Consider the following 27,130-nt stretch of genomic DNA (forward strand, 5'->3'; position numbering starts at 1 on the left):
TAATTTGGGTCATCAGTTTTCCCAGCTTCATTTGGCCACTTCATCTCCGGAAGCTCAATTAGATTTAACTCGAGGAGTTCTTCCAAAATGGCTGGCACATTAGAATCCATAAATGGGTACTTTTTCTCTTGCATTTTTGTTAGAGTCAACTTTCCACTTGGCTTATCTTGAAACGAAGTGGATTTCATACTCTGCTTTTTGCTCACCTTCGTCGTGAACTTCACAGGTGATGTGTTGACATTCATAGCTTCTTTGTTTTCAGATCTGGGTACAAACTTGCTCCGTTTCCTGACTTCTTGCTTGTCATTCCCTTTGCGAGGCTCATAGATAGGCAGCCTTCCGTTTTCGGCGGAGGCCATGCTTAACTCCATGTCATGGGCGCAAGTCGCAAGTTCTTCAAATGTGCTAGTCTTGATACCTTGCAAGATGTAGCAAAGTCCACAATGAATGCCTTGGATGCACATCTTTATGCCAGAAGCTTCACTAAGCCTCTCTTTGCAGTTGAGGCTTGCATTCCTCCAATGATTGATAAAGTCGATAACTTGTTCACCATTTCATTGACGAGTATTTGTAAGTTCTATCATACTCACAGTATGTCTCGTGCTATAAAAGTGATTGGAGAACTCTTGCTCTAGTTGATCCCAGCTATCAATAGATCCAGCCTTGAGGTCTGTGTACCAGTCAAAAGCATTTCCTTTTAGCAAGCGAACAAACTGCTTGACGAGGTAATCTCCATAAGTCCGAGCATTGTTGCACGTCCAACAAAGTGCGCCACATGTTGCTTTGGATTACCTTTACCATCAAACTGTTGAAACTTTGGAGGTTGATAACCAGTAGGCATCTTTAACATATCGACCCTTGAAGTGTACGGCTTTGCATATGTAAGAGAGGACTTGGCAGCAACTTTATACTTGTTCTTAATAGTTCCTTCAATGAACTCCTTCAGTTGATCGATCGGAATCATCCCTTCAGATGAGATAGGGATAGCCTTAGCGGATGCTACTTGTCTTGGGGGAGAATCACTCTCTGGAACTTCTGGGAGCTTACCAGGTGCGTGGGTGAATTCTTCTTCCATCAAGATTCCCACCCTATCTGTTAGCTTGTCGTTTCTAGCATCTTGATTTTGCATGCACTTGGTCAAGCCAACGATTGCTTCTGTCAAGTTTGCTAATTGCTTCTCCACAGATGAAGTGTTTGTCACCATGGCTTGTATGACTGTCGTGGACGAAGGCGAATAGCATGGATTGTCACACAGATTGATCTTTGATTGGCTCACTCTATGTGGTGTAAGTGGGGAGGATCCATTACTTGAAGCATCATCATCTTCCTTCATAGCAGAGTACTTGGATCCGGAGAGGTCAAGCAGAGCAAGAGTTTTCTTGATCTTTTCGCCAACCTCGCTTCCTCCTTCGGGTGCGTTTGTGGAAGATCTTTCTCCTTTTGAGGATGAAGATCCGAAAATAGGGGTTGTTGCGGATGGCTATTGGGGTTCTTGTTGTCCTAATGAGCTTGCTTTGCTCCTTGTAACTGGTCCAAAACTTCCAAAGGTGACATCGAGGATGCTTTCCACATAAGCATAGAACCTGGAATTAGCAGCCTTGGTGGAAGTTGAACTGGAGTTGATTTTCTTTGAAGCCATTTAAATGTTCTTGAACTTTGGTAATTGAAAAGTTGAGATGAGAGGTAGAGATTGTCCCACTGGGTGTACCAAAATTTGTAGACTGTAAATTTGCGCCGAGGAAACAAAATCAAGATCGAAAAATATTGCAACAATCGTAGTATTTGATTTCAAATATTTGAGTGTTACAATCTCTATGAATCCTCTGATTCTTCTTTCCAATAGTAAATAAATTTAAGGGCTTTCGAGCTTGATCTTGAATCTATATTTGTTGCCACGAATGATGATCTTGAATTCAACTAGCACGAACTTTGATTTGAACTCATATTCCTTGAACTTTGATTTGTTCTTTGTTCTTGAGCTTGAACTTGATATCTTGAACTTGAACTTGATTGCTTGAAGCTTGAAACTTGTGGAGAAATTTGCAGCGTTTGATCCACGAGCTCTTTCTTGCTATAACTTCTGGTGTCTTTTCTGGGTTATAAAGACCCCTATTTATAGTTGTGGGAGGGAAGAGTTGCGATGAGAACAAACTCTTTTGACTAATCAGATTGAAGAGTGTCAACGCCTCATTTGATTGGTCAGAACATGTCACTTGCACGCACGACGTGATTTCATTGGCCTATTAATTTGACTTGGCATGCCTTGTTATTTTGTCACGTGGCACGATCTTATTGGCTCTTCTGTTTGAATCGGAGTGCCACATCATTTGACACGTGGCACCAAACTGGGCCTCTAGGAAGATGGCATCTTGGGCTCAATGAAGTGGGCTCATCACTTTTAGCCCAATTACATGGGCCAGCCCTATGGATTTGGACTTATTCACATATATCAGACTCATATAATTAATTATATTATACTAGCCCATAATATTTATTTGAACTAATATATTTATAATATAGTCTAAATTATTTTACTAAATTTAAATTCAATAAAATTTAAATGCTTACACTAGCTTTTTTCATTAACTTTGTTAATTATGTTATTTCTTCTTTATTGATTCCAATGTGATAATTTGTTTAGGTTAGTAAAAATACATTTTATATGAACATAGAATACAAATTATTCACAAATATTTCATATGGACATAGAATACAAATTATTCACAAATATAACTCATGCATAGTGTTACGACCCGACCGGTCGTTTCGAAAGTTATAGCCCTATTTTCCTATTTCTGCTTCCTTTTGTGTTCTTCAGCTATATTATGATATGTTGGGTCAGTTGGTTCGGGTCTGGAGTGGATTCGGAGAGGATTTGAGACACTTAGTCTCTTTTGTGAAGGCTTAAGTTTGGAAAGTTGACCGGATGTTGACTTATGTGTAAATAATCTCAGATGTGAATTCTGAGGGTTCCGTTAGCTCTGTTAGGTGATTTTGAACTTAGGAGCGCGTCCGAAATGTGATTTGGAGGTCTGTGGATGAATTAGGCGTGAATTGGCGAAAGTTGGAAATTTAGTGATTTTGGTCGGTTGTGGAAAGTTTGATATCGGGGTCGGAATGGAATTCTGGAAGTTGGAGTAGGTTCGTGGTGTCATTTGTGACGTGTGTGCCAAATTTCAGGTCATTCGAAGTTTTTTGATAGGTTTTGGCGTCATTTGCGGAAATTGGAAGTTTAGAAGTTTTTAGGCTTGAATCCGAGGGTAATTTGGTGTTTTGAATTTTGAGTGTTCCGAAGGTTCGACTAAGTTCATATGTTGATATATGACTTGTTGGTATGTTTGGTAGAGGTCCCGAGGGTCTCGGGTTGATTTCGGGTGGTTGACGGAACAAGGTTGGAATTTGAGGAATGCTAAAGTTGAACTCAGCTGTCATAACCGCACCTGCGGAGAGGGAACCGCAGGTGCTAGCCCGCAGAAGCGGAGAAGGGGCCGCAGATGCGGCCAAGGCTGAGCTTGGCTGGGAGCGCAGATGCGAGATTTGGAGCGCACCTACGAGACCGCAGGTGCAATAGTTGGACCGCAAATGCGGATTCTGAGGGCATAAGTGGGAACCGCGCCTGCGATGAATTTCTTGCAGGTGCAGCGTCGCAGAAGCGACATTTGGACCGCATGCGGTATCTCTGGGTAGAAAGTATAAATTGTGGACTTCACGAATTTTGGTTCATTTTCCACCATTTTTAGTCGGCTTTGGAGCTTTTGAGAGCGATTTTGAGGAGGAATTCAAGGGTTTATCAGTAAGGTAAGTTGCTTGAGCCCTAATACTCGTATATGTGATGATTTCCCGTTGTTTAATCATATAGTGAAGATTAGGGGTGAAAATGAGGGGTTAGGGCTTGGGATTTGGGAGAGTTTGATTTGAGGATTTGAGGGGTCAAATGGAGTCGGATTTTGATGAATTTCGTATTTATGGACTCGTGAGTGAAAGGGCTTTCTAGTTTTGTGATTTTTGTCGGATTCCGAGACGTCGGCCCCGGGGCCAGGTTTGGGTGAATTTCGGGATTTGTGTCTAATTAAGTAAATTTTCGTGTGGAATTGGTTCCTTGGCCTATATTGACTGCATTGCTTTTGGTTAGATTCGGGGCGATTGGAGGCTGAGTCGAGAGGCAAGGGCATCGCGGAGAAGGATTTTAGCTTGATTGAGTTAAGTAACGCTTCCAAACTTGGTTCTGAGGGTTCGAAACCCCGAACTATGTGTTATGTGATTAGTATTGAGGTGATGCAAATACCAAGTGACGGGCGTGCGGGCGTGCACCGTGAGAATTATGGCCGGTTTATTCCATGGCACCGCTTAGTGACTCTTTCTTGTTGATATCCGTGTTTTTATCATGTGATTAAGTAAATGTATTGTAAATCAAGCTAGATATCCTGTTAGGGCTTCATGCCGATATTGTTGGACCCGAGTGGTCATTTCTTGTTGTCATCTCATTAGATTCATTGATATTCTGTACTCAGTCTTATTCATGCATATCATATCATGTCTCAGTCTCAATTGTTATTATTTGGCACATCATATCATTGTTTCGAGCTAGTTTCATGGCATTGTGAGCCCGTGTGTGTGAGACTGGAGAGTGATGACTAAGTGAGGCCGAGAGACTGATTATGAGTGACAGTTATGGGATCGGGCTGCACGCCGCAGTGGTTTGTTGATGATTGTGATAGCGCTTGGGCTGTAGGAGCTCCTTCGGAGTCTGTAACATACCCCTAGTGAGCGCGGTTGATATTTTGAGGGATGGATTTCCCTGGACATGGATTTGTCTGAAGTATTGATATTTGGAGATGGATTTCTCCACAGGGTTGGATTACCCTTTTTCCTCGGTACCAAGTGACTTATAGTCAGTGATGAGTATATTCCGGGATGGATTTCCCTGGGCCGGATGGCGATATGCGGTACCGAGCGGTTGAGTATGTATACATATACCTGGTGATGGATTTTTCGTCAGGGTTGGATTACCCTTCTTCCTCGGTACTGGTTGACTTGCAGTCAGTGTTTTATATGTTCCGAGATGGATTTCCCTGGGCCGTATGGCCATATGTAGTACCAAGTGGTTGCGCACTTGAGAGTGGGAGCACATGGTGCATTTCATACATTTTGTGCATTGGCATGTAGAGTTAGCTGAGCTTTATATCTCACATTGTTCAGATATGTATTTTACTGCTTGAGTTGTATACTTGAGCTGATAGCATGCCTACTTTCCTGCACAGTTTATTTCTATTACCTGTTGAGGTTAAGTTCGTCACTACCTATCAGTCCATAGTTTGGACTTGTTACTTACTGAGTTGGTGTACTCACGTTACCCCCTGCAGCTTGTGTGCAGATCCAGGTATCTCTGGCCACGGTAGCGGTTGTTGACTATTCCAGTTGCTGACTTTCATCTGAGATAGCGAGGTAGCTGCCTGGCGGTCGCAGTCCTGCTTTTCTCTTTCTTTATCTTCTCTTTAGTGTATTTTGGTATTCCCAGACTATCTTAGTCTTGCTATATTTCGGAACAGTTGTTATAGGTGCTCATTACATAGTGACACCCTGATGTCGGGCTATTTATTTCCGCATTTTTGTTTTCGAGTTGATCTCTTTTATGAAATTTCAGTATGAAAAGGCTTTTATCTATCCTTTAATGAAATATCCGATTGTTTGGGAGTGTGTCGGCTTGCCTAGTTCCATGATAGGCTCCATCACGACCAGGTTAGTTTTGGGTCATGACAAGTTGGTATCAGAGCCTTTACATAGGTCTCAGGGGTCATGAGCGGGTTTAGTAAAGTCTTGCGGATCGGTACGGAGACGTCTGTACTTATCTTCGAGGAGCTGCAGAACCTTTAGGAAAACTTCACATTCTTGACTTCTTGTCATGTGAATTTGTTGATTCTGGTAACTAAACTTCTGTTATTCTATTCTCTCACTAATGGTGAGGACACGTGCTACCGGTTAGGACGGACGGCCACCAGTATCACCAGTTGGGGCCGCTAGAGGCCGAGGTCGCGGTCGAGGTCGTGGTAGGGGCAGGGGTGTAGCCCGCACAGCAGCTAGTGCAGCACCTACAGATCCACCAGCCGCCCAGTTCATGATCAGGTCCCAGTTGTGGATGCTCCACCGGACCAGCTCTGGCACTGGCTGTGCCTATTGTTATCCTAGGTCTTCAGGAGACCTTAGCTCAGATTTTGACCGTGTGCACCAGTCTTGCTCAGGCGGTCGCCATTTCTACTAGAGCAGCTACTTCCCAGGCCGGGGGAGGCACTCAGACTCTCGCCGCCCGTACACCCGAGCAGGTTGTTCAGGGACTTCAGACACTGGGGGAACCACCAGCCCAGTCGGTTGCACCTGCTCAGGATTATGTAGTTCCAGTCATGCCTGATGACGAGCAGCGTAGATTGGAGAGATTTGGTAGACTTTAGCCTCCGACTTTTAGTGGTGCAGAGGGCGAGGATGCCCAGGGTTTCTTGGATAAGTATCAGAGGATTCTCCGTACAGCGAGTATTCTGGAGACCACTGGAGTCTCGTTCACTACCTTTCAGTTCTCTGGAGCTGACTTTACTTGGTGGGAGGCTTATGAGAGGCGTAGGCCTGTTGGTGCAACGCCCCTTACCTGGCAGCTGTTCTCCGTTCTCTTTATGGAGAAGTATGTGCCGCAGTACCGCAAAGAGGAGGTGCACAGGCAATTCGAGCAGTTGCGTCAGGATGATATGACTGTGACGCAGTATGAGACGAGTTTTTCTGAGTTAGCCCGTCATGTTGTTTGGTTGGTTCCTACAGACAGGGAGAGGATCAGGAGGTCCGTGAATGGCCTCGCATATCAGCTATGGATTCTTATGACCAAAGAGAGGGTGTCTGGTGCTTCTTTTAAGGAGGTGGTTGACATTGCTCGGGAGATAGAGTCAGTTTGCCGCCACGAGCGAGTTCAGAGGGAGGCCAAGAGGCCTCGGGGATCTTGTAGTTTTGGTGGTGTTCCTTCTGGAGGCTAGTTCCAGCACGGCAGAGGTAGTCCATTTAGTCATGCTCAGTCAGCTCGTCCAGGTCACCGTGGTGGATCATCTGGCCATGGTTCTCACAGTTCACATCAGGGCCACTCATCCCTCAGTGCCCTTCCAGCACAGAGTTCGTCTCATGCACCATCGTCTCAGGGCTCATCTATGCCTGGTTCTTCTACTGGGTATCCCGGTGCTCGGGGATCCCTTTAGTCCCCATTGCTAGCAGCCGGTAGAGATTGCTTTGAGTGTGGAGATTTGGGTCATATTAAGAGGTTCTGTCCCCGCCTTACGGGAGGTCCGTCGCAGCAGAGGAGTCAGCCTTCGGCTTCAGCACTAGTTACTTCCCCACCCGCCCAGCCAGCTCGGGGTGGAGGTCAGTCAACTGGGGTTGCTCTAGAGGGGGAGGTCGATCAGGTGGCGGTCAGGCGCGTTTCTATGCACTCCCCGAGAGACCGGATGTTATTGCTTCAGATGTTGTGATCATAGGTATTATCTCAGTTTGCCACAGGTATGCTTCTGCATTATTTGATCCTGGTTCCACTTTTTCATATGTGTCGTCATATTTTGCTCTTTATTTGGATACGCCCCGCGAGTCTCTTGCTTCCTCTGTTCATGTATCTACTCTGGTGGGCGATACTATTGTTGTGGACCGCGTATATCGGTCTTGTGTGGTGACTATTGGGGGTTTGGAGACCTGAGTAGACTTTTTGCTGCTTAGTATGGTTGATTTTGATGTGATATTGGGCATGGATTGGTTGTCTCCGTGTTATGCTATTCTGGACTGTCACGCTAAGACGGTGACATTGGCTATGCCTGGGGTGCCACGGATTGAGTGGCGAGGTATGTTCCCAGCAGAGTGATTTCATACTTGAAGGCCCAGCGGATGGTTGGGAAGGGTTGTCTTTCTTATTTGGCCTTTGTGAGGGATGTCAGTGCAGAGACTCCTACTGTTGTTTCGGTTAAGGTGGTGAGAGATTTTCTAGATGCATTTCTTGCAGACCTGCCCGGCATGCCGCCGGACAGGGATATTAACTTCGGTATTGATTTGTTGCCGGGAACTCATCCCATTGCTATTCCACCGTATCGTATGGCACCGGCGGAGTTAAATGAATTGAAGGAGCAGCTTCAGGAACTCCTTGATAAGGTGTTTACTCGGCCTAGTGTGTCACCTTGGGGTGCGGCTGTTCTATTTATGAATAAGAAGGATGGCACTATGAGGATTTGCATTGATTATAGGTAGTTGAACAAAGTCACAATCAAGAACAAGTATCCTTTTCCTCGTATTGATGATTTATTTGACCAGCTTCAGGGAGCGGGGGTGTTCTCCTAGATTGATCTCAGGTCAAGGTAGCACCAGTTGAAGATTAGGGACTCGGACATTCTTAAGACAGCTTTCAGGACCCGATATGGTCATTATGAGTTCCTTGTGATGTCTTTTGGGCTGACCAATGCCCCAGAAGCGTTCATGCATTTGATGAACAACGTGTTTTGGCCTTATCTCGACTCGTTTGTTATTGTATTCATTGATGATATCCTGGTGTACTCTCGTAGCCAAGAGGAGCACGCAGAGCATTTGAGAGTTGTATTGCAACGGTTGAGTGAGGAGAAGCTTTATGCAATGTTCTCCAAGTGTGAGTTTTGGCTCAATTCAGTGGCGTTCTTAGGGAACATGGTGTCCAGTGAGGGTATTCAGGTTGATCCGAAGAAAAGGTGGTTCAGAGTTGGCCCAGACCGTCCTCAGCCACAGAGATTCATAGATTTCTTGGTTTGGCGGGCTATTACCGTCGGTTCGTTCAGGTATTTTCATATATTGCATCACCCTTGACCAAGTTGACCCAAAAGAGTGCTCCTTTCAAGTGGTCAGATGAGTGTGAGGCGAGCTTTCAAAAGCTCAAGACCGCCTTGACCATATCTCCAATGTTAGTTCTGCCATCAGCTTCAGGTTCTTATACAGTATATTGTGATGCTTCTCGGGTCGGCATTGGGTGTGTGTTGGTGCAGGAGGGTAGAGTGATTGCTTATGCTTCTCCTAAGTTGAAGCACCATGAGAAGAACTACCCCGTTCATGATTTGGAGTTGGCTGCCATTGTTCATGCCTTGAAGATTTGGAGGCATTATCTCTATGGTGTGTCTTGTGAGGTGTTTACTGATCATCGTAGCCTCCAGCACTTGTTCAAATAGAAGGATCTCAATTTGAGGCAGCGGAGATGGTTGGAGCTGCTAAAGGACTATGATATTACTATTTTGTACCGTCCGGGAAAGGCCAATGTGGTGGCCGATGCCTTGAGTAGAAAGGCAGTGAGTATGGGTAGTCTTGCATTCCTTCTTGTTGGTGAGAGACCTCTTCCAGTTGATGTTCAGGCCTTGGCCAATCGGTTTGTGAGGCTGGATACTTTGGAGCCCAGTCGGGTCCTAGCTTGTGTGGTTTCTCAGTCTTCCTTGTTTGATCGTATCAGAGAGTGCCAGTATGATGATCCTCATTTGCTTGTCCTCAAGGATAAGGTTCTGCATGATGATGCCAGAAATGTGACTATTAGTGATGACGGGGTATTGAGGATGCAGGGCCGGATATGTGTTCCCAATGTAGATGGGCTTCGGGAGTTGATTCTAGAGGAGGCCTGTAGTTCGCGGTATTCCATCCATCCGGGTGCCGCAAAGATGTATCAGGATTTGAGGCAGCACTATTGGTGGAGGAGGATGAAGAAAGATATAGTTGGGTTTGTAGCTCGGTGCCTCAATTGTCAGCAAGTGAAGTATGAGCATCAGAGACCGGGTGGCTTGCTTCAGCAGATAGAGATTCCGGAGTGGAAGTGGGAGCGGATCACTATGGATTTCGTAGTTGGACTCCCACGGACTTTGAGGAAGTTTGATGCTATTTGGGTGATTGTGGATCGGTTGACCAAGTCCGGCACTTCATTCCTATGTGTACTACCTATTCTTCAGAGCGGTTGGCTGAGATTTATATCCGAGAGATTGTTCTCCTACATGGTATCCCAGTTTCAATCATTTCAGACAGAGGTACTCAGTTTACATCGCAGTTTTGGAGGGCCATGCAGTGAGAGTTGGGTACTCCGGTTGAGTTGAGCACAACTTTTCACCCTCAGACGGACGGACAGTCCCAGCGTACTATTCAGATATAGGAGGACATGTTGCATACTTGTGTCATTGATTTTGGGGGTTCATGGGACCAGTTTCTACCGCTCGCGGAGTTTGCTTACAACAACAGTTATCAGTCGAGTATTCAGATGGCTCCGTATGAGGCTATATATGGGAGACAGTGTAGATCTCCAATAGGTTGGTTTGAGCCGGGCGAGGCTAGGCTTTTGGGTACAGACTTAGTACAGGATGCTTTAAACAAGGTGAAAGTGATTCAAGAGCGGCTTCGTACAGCACAGTCAAGACAAAAGAGTTATGCTGACAGAAAGGTTCGTGATGTATCTTATATGGTTGGGGAGAAGGTTCTACTGAAGGTTTCACCCATGAAGGGTGTTATGAGATTTGGGAAGAAGGGCAAGTTGAGCCCTCGATTCATTGGGCCTTTTGATGTGCTTCGGAGGATTGGGGAGGTGGCTTATGAGCTTGCTTTTCCACCTAGCTTGTAGGGGTGCATCCAGTATTTCATGTTTCTATGCTCCGGAAGTATATCGGCGATCCGTCTCATGTCTTGGATATCAGCACAGTTCAGTTTGATGGTGATTTGACTTATGATGTGGAGCCAGTGGTTATTTTGGAGTGGCAGGTCCGATAGTTGAGATCAAAGGATATAGCTTCAGTGAAAGTGGAGTGGAAAGGTCAGCCCGTGGAGGAGGCTACTTGGGAGACCAAGCGAGAGATGCGGAGCAGATATCCACACCTATTTGAGGCTTCAGGTATGTTTCTAGACCCGTTCGAGGACGAACGTTTGTTTAAGAGGGGGAGGATGTTACGACCCGGCCGGTTGTTTCGAGAGTTATAGCCTCGTTTCCCTATTTCTACTTCCTTTCGCGTTCTTCAGCTATATTATGATATGTTAGGTCAGTTGGTTCGGGTCTGGAGTGGATTCGGAGAGGATTTGAGACACTTAGTCTCTTTTGTGAAGGCTTAAGTTTGAAAAGCTGACCGGATGTTGACTTATGTGTAAACGATCTCGGATGTGAATTCCGATGGTTCCGTTAGCCCTGTTAGATGATTTTGGACTTAGGAGCGCGTCCGGAATGTGATTTGGAGGTCTGTGGTAGAATTAGGCTTGAATTGGAAAGTTGGAAATTTAGCGATTTCGGTCGGTAGTGGAAAGTTTGATATCGGGGTCGAAATGGAATTCCGAAAGTTGGAGTAGGTTCGTGGTGTCACTTGTGACGTGTGTGAAAAATTTCAGGTCATCCGGAGGTGATTTGATAGGTTTTGGCATCGTTTGCGGCAATTAGAAGTTTAGAAGTTCTTAGGCTTGAATCCGAGGGTAATTTGTTGTTTTGAGTGTTCCGAAGGTTCGACTAAGTTCGTATATTGATATATGACTTGTTGGTATGTTTGGTATAGGTCCCGAGGGCCTCGGGTTGATTTCGGGTGGTTGACCGAACAAGGTAGTAATTTAAGGAATGCTGAAGTTGAACTCAGCTGTCATAACAGCACCTGCGGAGAGGGGACCGCAGGTGCGAGCCCGCAAAAACGGAGAAGGGGTTGCAGATGCAGCCAAGGCTGAGGTTGGCTGGGAGCGCAGGTGCGAGATTTGGAGCGCACCTGCGAGACCGCAGGTGTGATAGTTGGACCGCAGAAGCGGATTCTGAGGGCATAAGTGGGAACCTAACCTACGATGAATTTCCCGCAGGTGCGGCATCCCAGAAGCAACATTTGGACCGCAAATGCGGTATCTCTGGGCAGAAAGTATAAATTGTGGACTTCGTGAATTTTGGTTCATTTTCCACCATTTTAAGTTTCTTTGGAGCTTTTGAGAGTGATTTTGAGGAGGAATTCAAGGGTTTGTCAGTAAGGTAAGTGGCTTGAGCCCTAATACTCGTATATGTGATGATTTTCCATTGTTTAATCATGTAATTAGTGAAGATTAGGGGTAAAAATGAGGGGTTAGGGCTTGGGATTTTGGAGAGTTTGATTTTAGGATTTGAGGGGTCAAATGGAGTCGGATTTTGATGAATTTCGTATGTATGAACTCGTGAGTGAAAAGGCTTTCTAGTTTTGTGATTTTTTTCCGATTTCGAGACGTGGGACCCGGGGCCGGGTTTGGGTGAATTTCGGGATTTGTGTCCAATTAAGTAAATTTTCGTGTGGAATTGGTTCCTTGGCCTATATTGACTGCATTGTATAGCTTTTCGTTAGATTCGGGGCGATTGGAGGTCGAGTCGAGAGGCAGGGGCATCGCGGAGTAGGATTTTGGCTTGATTGAGGTAAGTAACGCTTCCAAACTTGGTTTTGAGGTGACGCAAATGCCAAGAGACAAGCGCGCGGGCGTGCACCGTGAGAATTGTGGCCTGGTTCATTCCATGACGCCACTTAGTGACTCTTTCTTGCTGATATCCGTGTTTCTATCATGTGATTAAGTAAATATGCTGTAAATCATGCTAGATATCCTGTTAGGGCTTCACGCCGATACTGTTGAGACCCGAGTGGTCGTTTCTTGCTGTCATCTTATTAGATTCATTGATATTCTGTACTCAGTCTTATTCATGCATATCATATCATATCTCAGTCTCAGTTGTTATTATTTGGCACATCATATCATTGTTTCGGGCTAGTTTCATGGCATTGTGAGCCCGTATGTGTGAGAGTCTCCTTTCAATAATGGCCCGAGATATCCTGGCTATTCAAGCATCATCAGTAGCATCGGAGAGTGCTTTTAGCGCAGCAAGATTTCAAATTGGAGATCATAGACATGCATTAGCGGAGGACAGTCTAGAGATTTCCGTATTATTTAGAGATTGGATTAATTCAGAAAGAAGAAATCTTGGTTTTGAAAAATTAACCACTAGGGAAGAAGAAGAATTCAATGAGATACTTACCACCGGGAGCGATGACGGCATGGAGCTCATGGAACATCAATCAACATTGCCAATTCCATTAGAATGTCCGAGAGATATTATTGATAAGTTACAAAGAAGCTATATAGGAGCTTACAAATATTAGTATGATAATTTGTAATTGGCTACTAAGAGGCCTAGTTCAAACAGAACATTTTCTAGAAGGTGGCTGCATAGATTATGTGCTCTTCAAAAGAATTATATTTGTATTTGAGATTTGAAAGTTCTATTAATAAAATAAAAGGCTCTAAGCATTGAATTTTTTTTATGAATTGTCTTAGTTAATTAATACTTTGAAATTGTCAAATAAATTATAACTCTATTATAAATTTATAATTTCTAGAATATTTCATTACAAGTCTTTATTTTAATATTTTATACTTTGTCCGTTCCAATTTATGTAAACCTGTTTGACTGGGCACGGAGTTTAAGAAAAAATAAAGACTTTTGGAATTTGTGGTCCTAAACAAATCAAAAAGGGGCCCAGAGTATTTTTGTGGTTATAAAAGCTTCTCATTAAGGGTAGAATTGTAAGTTTAAGCTAAATTGTTACCAAATTTAGAAGGATTCATTCTTTTTGGAACGGACCAAAAAGGAAATAGGTTCACATAAATTGAAACAGAGGGAGTAATTCTTTACTTAGTTTTTTAATTTTTGTTTAACATTTAAGTTTATTAAATAAGTCAAAAATCTCGTCGTTGTAAACTTTAAAAACATAGTAATTTTAAAAAAACTAGACGTTTTTTTTAAAAAAAAAATTAAAAAAATACACTTAAGGCCCACGAACCCGTCCCGTCCCGTCCCATTCCGTCCCGTCCCATCCCGTTTGTTAGCGGGACGGGATGGGACGACCGTTACATCCCGTTTGTCCCGTCCCGCCACCGTCCCGCTTAAATATCGTCCCGTCCCGTCCCGTCCCGTTAATTTCTTCCCGTCTCGTTCCGTCCCGTTCCGTTGGACAGCCATAATTTAGATATCACATAAGTAGGTCATTATAGGTAAGTTCTATTATGCCCACTATTGCTACTTCAGCCTATCAACTTTTGGTCGCAGAGCTAGGAACGTGGGTACGAATTCGGGTGAACCCATTAATTTTTGTTCAAATAGTGTATTTGTATTGAGAAATTTATTAAAATTATATATAACTATTAAATTAAACTCAATTATTAGTATTGAAAATTATTATTTTAAAATGTATGACCCATAAAGTTAAAATCTTGGCTTCACCTCTTGTCTTATTGTATTTGTATTCGCTAACATTTGTTTGATTGTGATGCACTTAAGTAACTTAGGTCTTTTGTTAATTATTTAAAAGAAAAATATACTAAGATCACTTTATAAGTTGAATTGAAATAATACATTACTGTCAGAAATGCGCTTTTATGCTACTATCATAAGTTGGATTTTGTTTTGATGACTTTTGAGGTTGTAAACACAAAATGTTTGGGGCTCATTACATTCTAGTCTTTTGAAGATGTGTAAGTGGGCTTGGCCACGGAAAACGGCTCGACTTGCTTGTTGACATGTTTGGTTGACATTTTTCAATTATGTATAAATAATACATGTATAAGTTATGAGTCAATTTGTGTATTATTTTATGCGGGGTAGAAGATGGAATAACTAATACATGTATTAGTAATACATGGATAAAATACTGAAATGACAAATTTACCCCTATCGCTTTACACATAAGGCTTCCTTATTTCTCTGCCAACCCGTCAACAGGTTTCACTTGCTTTCACTTGCCAACTATATACCTTGTCTTCTCTCATTTTTAAAGAACAAACTAGCAAAAGCAAACTGAAGAAGCCACTAGAAAATGGAAATACCCAAACTAAGAAGTGAAAATCAAATATGCCTAAACTTCACATAGTTCAGTAGTATGACGAAGAAGTGAAAGTAACACCCAAAGTTCCTAACTAAATTGTTTCCTACATAAATGGAAAGAGAGAAAAAACAATGTAAAAGAAGGCCAGGGGTATAGTTGTAAACAAGCATTTTACTTTAAAATATATACAATGTATATCAATTTCTAATACAACAAACCAAACATTCAAAAAAATAATCTCTGCATAACTAATACCTGCATAACTAATCCCTGCATTACTTATCCCTGCATAACTAATACATGTATAACTAATACCTGCATAACTCTAACCGGCAACCAAACGACCCCTTAATGTTTAAGGTTTGTGTTAATTATATTTCAGCATACCAAATTACCATTTATATACCATAATTCAAATTAGGGATATAACTAAGGGTGCATTTATATTATGCGCTAATTTAGGACCGTATCTTCCCACATTTACCTTTACCCGTCTCTCCCCCAACCCCCCCCCCTCCCTTTTGGAGATGGACAGTAGCATCAATAATCTTCAGATTAGTTCTCATTTACTTCCTCAAAAACCTTAACTTAGCGACCGTATCTTCAGATTAGTTCTTATTTACCAATTCTCTATTTACACGTACAAAACATCAATGTATCGTTATTTTCATTGACCTCTTTTTTTTGTTTTTTTTTGGGGCAGTGGCTGAAGGTTACTAGTTAACACAGTCGATTGAAACTCGAAGAAGAAGAAGAAGAAGAAGACATATTTTCAGAAATTGTAGATAAATTGTAGAAAATTAAAAAAATTGTAGATAAATTATAGACTGTTTTTTGCAGAAGATTTTGTAGAAGCTTTAGTCGTTTTGGATTTGTGAAAACAGAAAACAATGCATCTACAATCAGAATACAAATAATCTACAATTTATCTACAAGATATCTACAAAATGGATACATTGAATTTTAATATCCCAATTCCCATTTCAGTTGTAGCATAATTGGCATTTTCGACATAATTGTAGAAGATTCGTAGAAGTTTTAGTCTTCCCAATCTACAATTTATCTACAATTCTACAATTTAACTACAATTTATCTACAATTTCTGGAAATATGTCTTCTTCTTCTTCTTCTTCTTCTCAATCTGAAATTCAGTCAAAACCAAGTCTAATCTTCACCAAAACCCCTCAAAATTGAGATATAAACTCCTAAACATATTCCGAATTATTTACAACAACACCCAATCCAAACAAATAATGATTTNAATTCTTTTGAAGAGCACCTAATTTACGCAGCCACCTTCTAGGAAGGGTTTTGTTTGAACTAGGCCTCTTAGTAGCCAATTACAAATTATCATACTAATATTTGTAAGCTCCTATATAGCTTCTTTGTAACTTATCAATAATATCTCTTGGACATTCTACTGGAATTGGCAATGTTGATTGATGTTCCATGAGCTCCATGCCGTCATCGCTCCCAGTGGTAGTATCTCATTGTATTCTTCTTCCTCCCTAGTGGTTAGTTTTTCAAAACCAAAATTTCTTCTTTCTGAATTAATCCAATCTCTGAATAAGACGGAAATCTCTAGACTGTCCTCCGCTAATGAATGTCTATGATCTCCAATTTGAAATCTTGCCGCGCTAAAAGCACTCTCCCGATGCTACTGATGATGCTTGAATAGACCAGGATATCTCGGGCCATAATTGAAAGTGTTGGAAAAGCCTTGCCACGCTCCCTCCACCATGACAAAAGTTGTTCCTTGCCTTCTTCGTCTTTAATATTTTCCAATCCTTAGATTAAGATAAGAATCAAGTTCATCATCAATAGAGGAATCAAAACCTGTTATATCATCCATATCTTCCCATAAAACTTCTGCTCCAGACTTAGAAGTAGAAGGAGCAGTTTCAGTACTAGTTGTATCCATAGATTTATATTTATCAAACATTGATCTAGCATAAGAATATATGCTAGCTTGGCAGTTTTCGAGAGATGGTTGTTCATTTTCTTGAATTTCTAAATTCTCATAAATTTTACGAACAAGTCCCTTTGCACCTCTTAGTTTTAAAGATGGGTTAAGTAGTGTAAAAATTAAATAAACTTCGGGAATAGGGAAAAAATACTTTTTAAATTTTAAAATGATTTCTTTAATGGCTGGTGCATAAGTTGGATTTTTTTTATACTTACCAAATACAATAGAAATTCCATAAATATACCATAATATTTGTGTAATAGTAGGATAATATATACCAGAAAATTATTTTGTAGCATAATAAAATTTTTCTAAAAATTTAGTAAGCTCTCTGATCTCATCCCAATCAGAATCAACAATTTGATCAACATGGTAAGCATTATGCATATTAAATACCTTTTGGATGGGCACCCGATAATCATAAGCCACTGTAAGCATTTCATAAGTAGAATTCCACCTAGTACAAACATCTTTTGGAACTTTTCTAAATGGAAGGCCAGCACTAGCACATTGTTGAGCAAATTCACGAATTCTACTTTGTTTATGAGCACGAAAAATATAGCCACAAGCATGTTGTATTTTACTACAAGCATCAGAAAATAAATTAAGACCATCTTTTACAACCAAGTTAAAAATATGGCATGCACATCTAACATGAAAAATTGTTGGATTAATTGGACAAAGTCTAGATTTTAAGCTATTTGCCGCGGTTGTGTTAGCAGAAGCATTATCTAAGGTGATAGTTAGAACTTTATTAACGAGTCCATAAAAATCAAGTATTTGTAGAACAGTAGTTGCAATATATGCTCCAGTGTGTTTTGAATCAACAAATTTATAACCAATAATACGTTTTTGCAAGTTCCAGTGATGATCAACCCAATGACATGTAACAGTTAAATAATCACAACCATTAGGACTACGACCTATATCAGATGTGATAGACACTTTACAATCCAAGTGAAAAAATACACAACGAATATATTGAAGATATTCAGTTTGAAATTTAAAAACATCATTTCTAACCGTGGTCTTAGGAAAACCTTGAAAAGCAGGGTTATAAGTTTCTTGTATATAATGCACAAAAGCAGGGTGAGAAGGAAAAGTAAAAGGTAAGCCACAGGCAGCCACCATTTTTGCTAAGTTCTCACGATCTCTATCTTTGTTATATTTGCGTAAAACATGACCAGAAGCAGGGTCAAATTGTTGTTGAATTTGATTAGAACCAGATCCACTAGGAGTGCCAGAACTGATGGTAGGATCTATAATTTTTCCGGCTTCTACGTTAGCTTGTATCCATAAATCTTTGTGAGCACTTCTTAAGTGTCTAGTTAAACCCTCCGTCCCACCACTTACTGAGTGTGCAAATTGTTGCTTACATTTTTCACAGATAGCACGATGATTGACTTTATCATGTTTAAAAAATTTCCATACAAGTGATGTTTTAGGACGTTCAACCTTAGGCTTACCCCTATACAGGGGGCGGTAAAGCTCCAGACTGAGATTGACTCTGAGTTGGAGCTTGTGTTGCGGGACTAGTGGGTGTTTCATCTAATTCTTCTTCCTCATTTTCTTCATCCTCATTTTCTTCATCCTCAAAAAAAATATCATTGCTAAATTGTCTTTGTAAAGTTTCATGATCTAATTGTTCTCCGACATGAACATCATAAAATGTGGGGGTTTGAGTAAATGAAGTTTCATCAACATGAGTCATTTCATCAATATGCTTTCTAACTCTAGGGGGTCTAGGAGAAGGGTTAGGATTAGGATTACTACTACTTTTACCTTTACTACTTTTTTTACTACTTTTTTTAAAAATACCAAATACATTTTTAGGTGCCATAATTTAAATACGAAACTAAATTAAAAAAGCTAACACAAATATTAAACACACAAATGAAATACGAAAATATAACACGTAAAGTAAACACAAAAATTAAGCACTAAAATGATACGCAAAAATTATATATTAAAATTAGGAGATGGAACGAGTGCACCGTGATTAAATATTGAAACTTGAAGAAATTGCCCAAAGTATTGCTCCAAATACTTGACGAATTAATTTGAAGCTTGAAAGTTGCTCCAAAAAATTTGCCCAAATACTTGAAAGATATCACTTGACACTTGATAGTTGATACTTGATACTTGATAGTAACAAAATTGAGAGAATAATATAGAATATAGATAGAATATTAGAATGTAAGAGATTTGAGAGAGAAGATTGATTTTTTGTGGGAAAAAATTAAGAATAATGGGGGGTATTTATAGTAGAAAATAGGGCCAAAGTGTAATTTAATAAACTTAGGGGTTATATTAAAAGTTTGGGGGGGAGGGGGGGGGAGGGGGTGTTTTGGGGGGTGTAGGGGCTGTTTGGACCGTTGGCAACGGCTATTTTTGCCATTTAAGCCGTTGCCCAACGGATAGTTTAAAAAAAAAAAAAAAAAAAAACTGGCGGGACGCGGGACGGGACGGGACGAAACGGGACGGGACAAACGGGACGAAATGGCCGTCCCGTCCCATCCCGTGTCCCGCCAGACATTGGCCCATCCCATTTAACTTGAAGCGGGACGGGACGCGGGACGGGACGGGACGGGACGGGCCGGCCCGTCCCGTTGGACAGCCATATGTGAGACTGGAGAGTGATGACTGAGTGAGGCCGAGAGCCTGATTATGAGACAGATATGGGATCGGGCTGCACGCCGCAGCGGTTATGTTGATGATTATGATAGCGCTTAGGCTGTAGGAGCCCATCCGGAGTCTGTAACACACCCCAGTGAGTGCAGTTGATATTTTGAGGGATGGATTTCTCTAGACATGGATTTGTCCGAAGTATTGATATTTGGAGATGGATTTCTCCACGGGGTTGGATTACCCTTTTCCTCGGTACCGAGTGACTTATAGTCAGTGATGAGTATATTCCGGGATGGATTTAACTGGGCCGGATGGACATATATGGTACCGAGTGGTTGAGTATGTATATATATACCTGGAGATGGATTTCTCCTCAGGGTTGGATTACCCTTCTTCCACGGTACTGGTTGACTTGCAGTCAATGTTGTATATGTTCCGGAATGGATTTCCCTGGGCCAGATTGCCATATGCAGTACCGAGTGGTTGCGCACTTGAGAGTGGGAGCACATGGTGCATTTCATACATTCTGTGCATTGGCATGTAGAGTTAGCTGAGCTTTATATCTTACATTGTTCAGATCTGTATTTATTTTGCTGCTTGAGTTGTATACTTGAGCTGATAACATGCCTACTTTTCCTACATAGTTTATTTCTATTACAATTTGAGGTTAAGTTCGTCACTACCTATCAGTCCATAGTTTGGACTTGTTACTTACTGAGTTGGTGTACTCACGTTACCCCCTGCACCTTGTGTGCAGATCCAGGTATCTCTGGCCACGGTAGCGGCTGTTGACTATTCCAGTTTCTGACTTTCATCGGAGATAACGAGGTAGCTGCCTGGCGGTCGCAGTCATGCTTTTCTCCTTCTTTATCTTCCCTTTAGTGTATTTTGGTATTCCCAGATTATGTTAGTCTTGCTATATTTCGGAACAGTTGTAGTAGTTGCTCATGACTTAGTAACACCCCGATGTCGAGCTATTTATTTCCGCATTTTTGTTTTCGAGTTGATCTCTTTTATGAAATTTCAGTATGAAAAAGGCTTTTATCTATCTTTTAATGAAATATCGAATGTATGGGAGTGTGTCGGCTTGCCTAGTTCCATGATAGGCGCCATCACGACCGGGTTAGTTTTGGGTCGTGACACATAGGATACAAGTTATTCACAAATGTAACTCCTACAGAACCTATATCTCCTCACTTTCTTCTTTTATAGCCTTTTCATTTAGAGTATTTCTCAAAGAGACCGATGATTGGACTTTCAGTTTAAACTTTGGAGGATTCTCTCTTCCTGGCCATCTTTTGTTTTTTTGTTTTTTATGAAGTTCTATGTTGGATTTGTAGGAGAACTGGAGGGGAGCCTAGTGTTATTGAGAGTAAAGGGTCAATCAGAAGGACTACAGATAAAAATTTAAGGCGCGCGTATTAGGCCATATTCCAGCTACCAACTTTTCTACCTCTGAATGGTGGGTGTGGATAGAGTGATTGTGAAAAGTGATTATTTTATCAACCACAGAAGAGGACAACAAATAGTAGCAAGCATAAACAATGACAAATAAAGAAGATACAACTAGAAAAGTTGCCTTCAAATATCCAATTCCTAATGCATTAGTATTTCAAGAGAGTATGCACTTTACATTCTCATATAAAAGGTAACAACAAATCGGTGTTCTTCCTAAGGGGCCCTTCATGGACTTAACTGCTAAGAAAACAAGTTTACTCAGAAGAAATCAATCTCAAAATAATTATCAGCAGGTTTAACATCAGCGCCTGGGACCTTTGTTGCTGGTGCACTGGAAACATCATGTAGCACGAACGGCTTTGGTACATCAGGAGGACTAGCACATCGGATAAGTGCCCAATTCACGCTCTGAAAGAAAGGGTGTTGTTTTATTTCTGTAGCACCCCGCCTATATGCAAGGCGATGCTGTGGCTCTTTCACAAGTAAACCTCTTATCAAGTCCCTTGCAGCAAAGCTAACACTAGGTGATGAAGGGAATCTCAGGGGCTGGCCAACAACATTAAACAAGGTGGCTCTGTTGCCTGCTCCTTTAAAAGGTGTCTGCCCGAACAAGAGCTCGTAGAGAAAGATCCCAAATGTCCACCAATCAACGGCACTACCATGTCCCTCGCCTTTAATGATTTCTGGAGCAAGGTACTCATGTGTCCCCACAAAAGACATGGATCGAGCATTTGTTGGTTCAGCAAGGAGCTCTGGTAGGGGGCTCACTTGATTGTGCATCTCGGTTTTCTGTTTCGTGTTCTTTCCTTTCTTGGGCTTGCTTAGGAAACGCGGTGAAAAACATGCAGGCTGGATGATACAAGATGGCTCAATACAAGCAGGCTGGACACAGTATGATGAAGTCTTCGACTCTAAACTTGAATTTGAGGATTTAACCAAAGTTGGACTTGTGGCACACCTCAAGGAGAGGTCAAAGTCAGATAGCATTATATGACCATCTTCTCGAACCAAAACATTCTCTGGTTTAAGGTCTCTATAAATGATTCCAAGCATGTGCAGGTACTCTAGAGCAAGGAGAACTTCTGCTACATAGAACCTATACATCCAAAACAGAAGATAACAAGTGCAAGTTAACATCATTGATCAAGATGTACAGGCATCCTTGTGATTGTGTGCATGAAATGGGAAACAACAAACAGTCATCACATTTCCTGTACAAAATCATCAAAGACTAGATTTCTGATTCTTCAATGAGTAAACTAATCTTGAGTTGAGAAGACTACTCCATTATCTATGACACTCTAGCAGAGCTAATAACCAACGCTATAAACCCTACACCAGTCAGTTTCCATTTCTTAACCGAATGATTTACTTAAAATGTCGACATGTATTGGTAAAGAATATAATCTAAATGGAGTATCTGCATATTGGATAAAAGGCAAGGATCAGTTTGAGCCCAATGTTGAGTAAAAGATAAGAGAGCTAGGTAAAATAACCAATCTATTTAACTCAACTGACATCAAGTGAACAGTTAAAACGTAGTGCTGGATATCACAACACGCATCATCATGGTTTGAACAGCAAGACCACTAGAGGTAAGAGAATTTGCCAAAAAATAATATTCTAACCTAACTACTATTTATGCAGGATCTCCCTTATGCCATAGAACTAGGAAAAGGAATTCCAATTTAACAAGGTTTCTTGGAACCCTTAAATAGTGATAATAATGCAGGTTCCGATAAAGGGATATGTTTACATTGCCAAAACCAACCAAATATGAAGACTGGTTTATCGGGAAATTAATGTATTGTACTTTGATCACTGCAGCAAGAACTAAACATATTGACCATGAAACCTGATCATCAGATCAAAGAAGTCCTGAATACATGGACAAAGAAAACGCTTCCAGCTGAATGGAGATTCAAAGTAAAATAGCTACAACATCAACAAATATGCATCGATAAAGAACTAGCCTAACCTGGCAGCATGCTCAGGGAAAAACTTTCCTGGCTGTCTTTGCCGAAGTGCATGCAAATCTCCCCCAGGGCAGAATTCCATCACCAAGCAAGAAAATTTGTCTGTTTCAAAGTGTGAATAGAGTGTCGGTAGAAAGGGATGATCCAGAGACTGTAGTATCTCTCTTTCTGTCTGAGCTCTCACGATTTTCTTGCGACTCTCTAGAGCTGCTTTGTCCATAACTTTCATGGCAAAGAAATCTCTTGTGCCAATCAACTGTGCTAGAAAAACATTTCCTATGTCACCACCTCCCAATCTCTTCAGAAGTCTGAAGTGGTTGAATCCCAGTGTTCCGTCAAGAGATCTGATGGCTTGAATTGCATCCCACTTTGTATCATTTGCCTGATGTGGTTTATATATTGCACTGCTGAAACTAGTACAACTGCTTTCGTCACTGATATCACTACCTGTGCTGCCTCTATAGAAGCTTGTTTTTCTGCTCTCACTGATATCACACGAGTTGCTAACATCACCGCTTTCACCAGACTTGGCCGTAGTGGTGAAACTTTGTTTGGCTTCTATGTATTGCGTTGCAGTGTAAAAGCTGTTTTGAGGACTAGGACAATAGCTTACTCCAGATTGAGATGTTAAAAGGTCAGCATCTCCTCTGGCGACAGCATGTAACATAAAATCCTTGCGCTCCACAAAGCTACTTGAAGTAGTGTTCTTGTTATCATGAAGTAAATCCTTGATAGATGATTTGGCTTCAAAGATTAAAACCCGATCCAGGGAACATTCTTCTGATTGTTGATAAAGGGTATCTTCTATGTCCTCTTTTCCTTTAGTCGAATAGCATCTCATCGAGTCAGAGATATTATCCCTCTTTATACGATCATGGGATGTTTTATATGAACGCTTAGAAGCAGTCACTGATCCTGTTGGAGTATCAATTGTCTTTGACCCAAAGTCAATAGCTATCGGATCGAAGGACAAATCTTTACATCTAGATTGTCTCATTGATGTAGGATGGGGAGGACGACTAATCCGGGAAGCAGAAGACGCATTACCCTTAATAGGAGTGAAGGAAGTATGACTGTTTGACAAGGAACTGACTCCTTCAACAAGAGACTCCATTCTGCTCTTTGGCCTAGACACTGCCATTGTACAATCAAAAAATGAGATTATTACCTCATACTTACACTATGATACAAAATAAGCCATTTTGAAAAAAGTTTTTTTCTTTTATATAATAAATCTGAAATTGATCCCAAAATGCAGCACTAAATCCTTAAACAAATCGGAAGGAATCTTTGCAGAGAAATAAGAGGTACAATATCTCCTATTAACAAGAAAAAGCTACTTAACTTATATAATTAACAAATCAATCAACTAGGTCTCAATATAAAACCTAGTTGGAATTGGCTGCATTTGTATGAACACACTTTAATCATTACACTCTATTCGGGTCCTATTAATAGAAATCTAAGAGCGGATCAATGCTTTAATTAAAATCAAATAGAAGTTAAAATTTAGAGAGATTACATTTTAACTGCCCAATTGCATTACAGCAGAAATCAAAACAACAGAAATTAAAATACTAATTAAGTTACACGAAAATGCAATGTTACATCCAAAATTCAGGAAAGAACATACACCAAAAACTTTAGGAAATCTTGCATGGTTTCCTTTTTTGCTTCTTCCACAAGAAGCAAAACAGAGACACAGAAAAAACTACAAATAAGGGGTTCTTGATAATTACCTGATTAATGAACTGAGAACAGTGAACTAATCTTTCATAATTGTTGAGACGAAACAGAGAACCTTTCAAGAACTTGGCTCGAAAAGTGAAACAATCTTTGCTCTGTTACTGCTTTTTCCTGTATTCTTTTTCAGATCCGATCGAAAAACAAGAAAGAATGTTAAGTAATTCTATTGATTTTGTGAGTTTGAGTTTTTGTGGGGTAAATGGGGTGGAATCGTAATTACAATGGAGAAGAAAAGAAACAAGAAAGTAATATGAATGATATGAACGAAAACTCAGAAGCAAAGCAAAAAGACAGGAAAACAAAGCAAAGCTGTCTTCACTTTTAAGAGAAAAGAATGAAATCTAATTTCTCGCACTGTCTTTCTGCTTTACCTTCACCTTTCTTGTTTATGTAAACGCTTATATTGAACTACTATACACAACTCTTCTTTATCGTCGAATACAAAAATGCATACTGTAACTTATCACAGTGATTCTGTTCAGAGACAAGGCTGGAGAATGCATTTTATTATTGGAACTCCCAACTTCTATTCTTTTTTTTTCCACCGCACTCTCAACTTTTATCCGCAATTAAACCACAAATTAATTGAGACCAGCTATATCAAAATTCCATTTTTCAAACTCATTTTAATTGTGTATAGAAGACTCATTTTTTGTTATTGTTAATTTAGCAGGACTTCCTTCTTTTATTTAAGCTCAAATAGATTATATTACCACGACCAAGGTAGTACACAGGAATTTTTCTAAGAGGTGTCGAAATTTATAGATGAACGAGAATAATAACTTTAATTATCATACTTTGAGACAAAAAATAACCTTAGTCTATTGGTTTTGTTGAGTGTTAAGTTAAAAAATATCATGAGTTCAATTCTAATTCCTCACAATTTTTAACTACTCTCTAGTTGAGGTTCAAACCTCTGACCTCTTAAAGCAAAATCAAGCACATGGCCAACATACAAGAGACAATTTTGTATACGGTCAAAATCGGGATGCCCATTTTTGTTCGACTGACCAAGGCTGGAACGTGATAGATCAAGTTTGGACCTCGTTTTTTATCTATGGCACGAGGTTAAGTTATCGAGACCATGGGGCTGATTAAGCTCGAGGTCGACCAAGATCGAGACCAAATAAGATGGAGATCGAAGCTATATGAAATACATATTTATATGGATGTCCACTAATCAAATATAACTCCCACTACTCTTCTCCATTATCACTACTAAAAATCCGAAAAAAAGCGACCAAAATTTGGCTACCAAAATTGGTCTGTCAGGAAAAGCGACCAACGTTGGTCGCTAAATTGGAGAAAATAATTAAATAATTATTTTANAAGTTTTATAAAATTTAGTATATAACATACAAAATGTATATATATACAAAAAATATATATAAATTTTATATATTTTCTCGGCTATTATTTTTACAGCGGCTATACAGTGTCATTTTTCCAAAGGAATTCACCCTTGTTTGATTTGTTAAAAAATAGTACGGAAATAAAAAGAAACAGCATTTTCAGTAAGTGTATCCACCTGATTTCACTCTTCTTTTAATTTGCCCATCACCAATGGTTGTGATAGAATGCATAGAATTTATCTGCCTTTAATTGATCTAATAGAGGTCTCAGGTTCGACGTCCCTTAGAATGAAAAAAAACCTATAATAGACCTAAGTGTTTGCCTCTGAAGCGGAAAAGTTCATTGCTCATCTTCAATCAAATACCTTGAAAGAGTGGAAATATTATGCTATAATAATAGCCACCCTGAAATTTATTACAATAGTGAGCAAAAGAGAGTGTTTCTGTCAGCAGTCTTGTAACGTAAATATCGTCGACTACTTTCTTGTATAGCCATCTCTGTAATCAATTCTACAGACATACACCAAACTGCACATAATTAGTTGTAAGGTTTGAATTATAGAAAATACAACTACTTAGAATGACATGTTAGTTATCTGTAGTTGCAGCATACTAAAAAGAAAAGATTTCTACCTTTGAATAGCAATGGGAAGGAAATTGCCACAGTGGAGAACAAAAGATGTTTGAAACTTGAGCAGATTCAACCAACAATGGTACAAAGCTTGGCTAACAATTATTTGACTTCAAGACTGCATTTAGGCTGCAAGCAACAACATAATATGCAATAAGATAAAAGATAAAAACCATTCAGAGACAGGCATAAATTCATTTATGAGCAAAGGGTTCTGTTAGACACCACACATCTAATTAATTTAAGGCTTATAAATATCAGACAAATGGCAGTAAATTTTAAAAATAGCCAGATTTACAACTGGTCGTTCAAAAATAGCCCAATTTCAAAAGTAATCAAAATTTAGCCACTTTTTATATAAAGATAAATCTGAGCGAAAACACTGTTGAAAACCCGGAAAATACTCCAGTATATTATGCTGGAGTTCCAGCATAAGTATACTTGAACTCAAGCATATTATACTGGAGTTCCAGAATAAGTATGCTGGAACTCCAGCATAATATGATGGAGTTCCAGCA

At 40.4% G+C, this 27,130-nt stretch overlaps 1 protein-coding gene and 1 long non-coding RNA gene across 2 annotated transcripts; both read right to left on the bottom strand.

The window, feature by feature from the left end:
- Positions 1–20,977: 20,977 nt before the first annotated feature.
- Positions 20,978–25,218, bottom strand: LOC109207961 (serine/threonine-protein kinase D6PK-like). Its single transcript, XM_019370962.1, has 3 exons — positions 24,623–25,218; positions 22,886–24,017; positions 20,978–22,003 (listed from the first exon to the last, which is right to left on the bottom strand). The coding sequence occupies exons 2-3, from the start codon at positions 23,995–23,997 to the stop codon at positions 21,166–21,168; spliced, it is 1,950 nt and encodes a 649-aa protein (XP_019226507.1). The 5' UTR covers positions 23,998–24,017; positions 24,623–25,218; the 3' UTR covers positions 20,978–21,165.
- Positions 25,219–26,375: 1,157 nt separating this feature from the next.
- On the bottom strand, positions 26,376–26,737 carry LOC109207955. The gene is made up of 2 exons (XR_002065088.1): positions 26,615–26,737; positions 26,376–26,491 (listed from the first exon to the last, which is right to left on the bottom strand). It is a non-coding gene; the product is annotated as an uncharacterized LOC109207955 (long non-coding RNA).
- Positions 26,738–27,130: the final 393 nt, after the last annotated feature.

This window comes from Nicotiana attenuata, unplaced genomic scaffold (genome assembly GCF_001879085.1).
Source record: "Nicotiana attenuata strain UT unplaced genomic scaffold, NIATTr2, whole genome shotgun sequence".
In the NCBI taxonomy this organism is placed as follows: Eukaryota; Viridiplantae; Streptophyta; class Magnoliopsida; order Solanales; family Solanaceae; genus Nicotiana; species Nicotiana attenuata.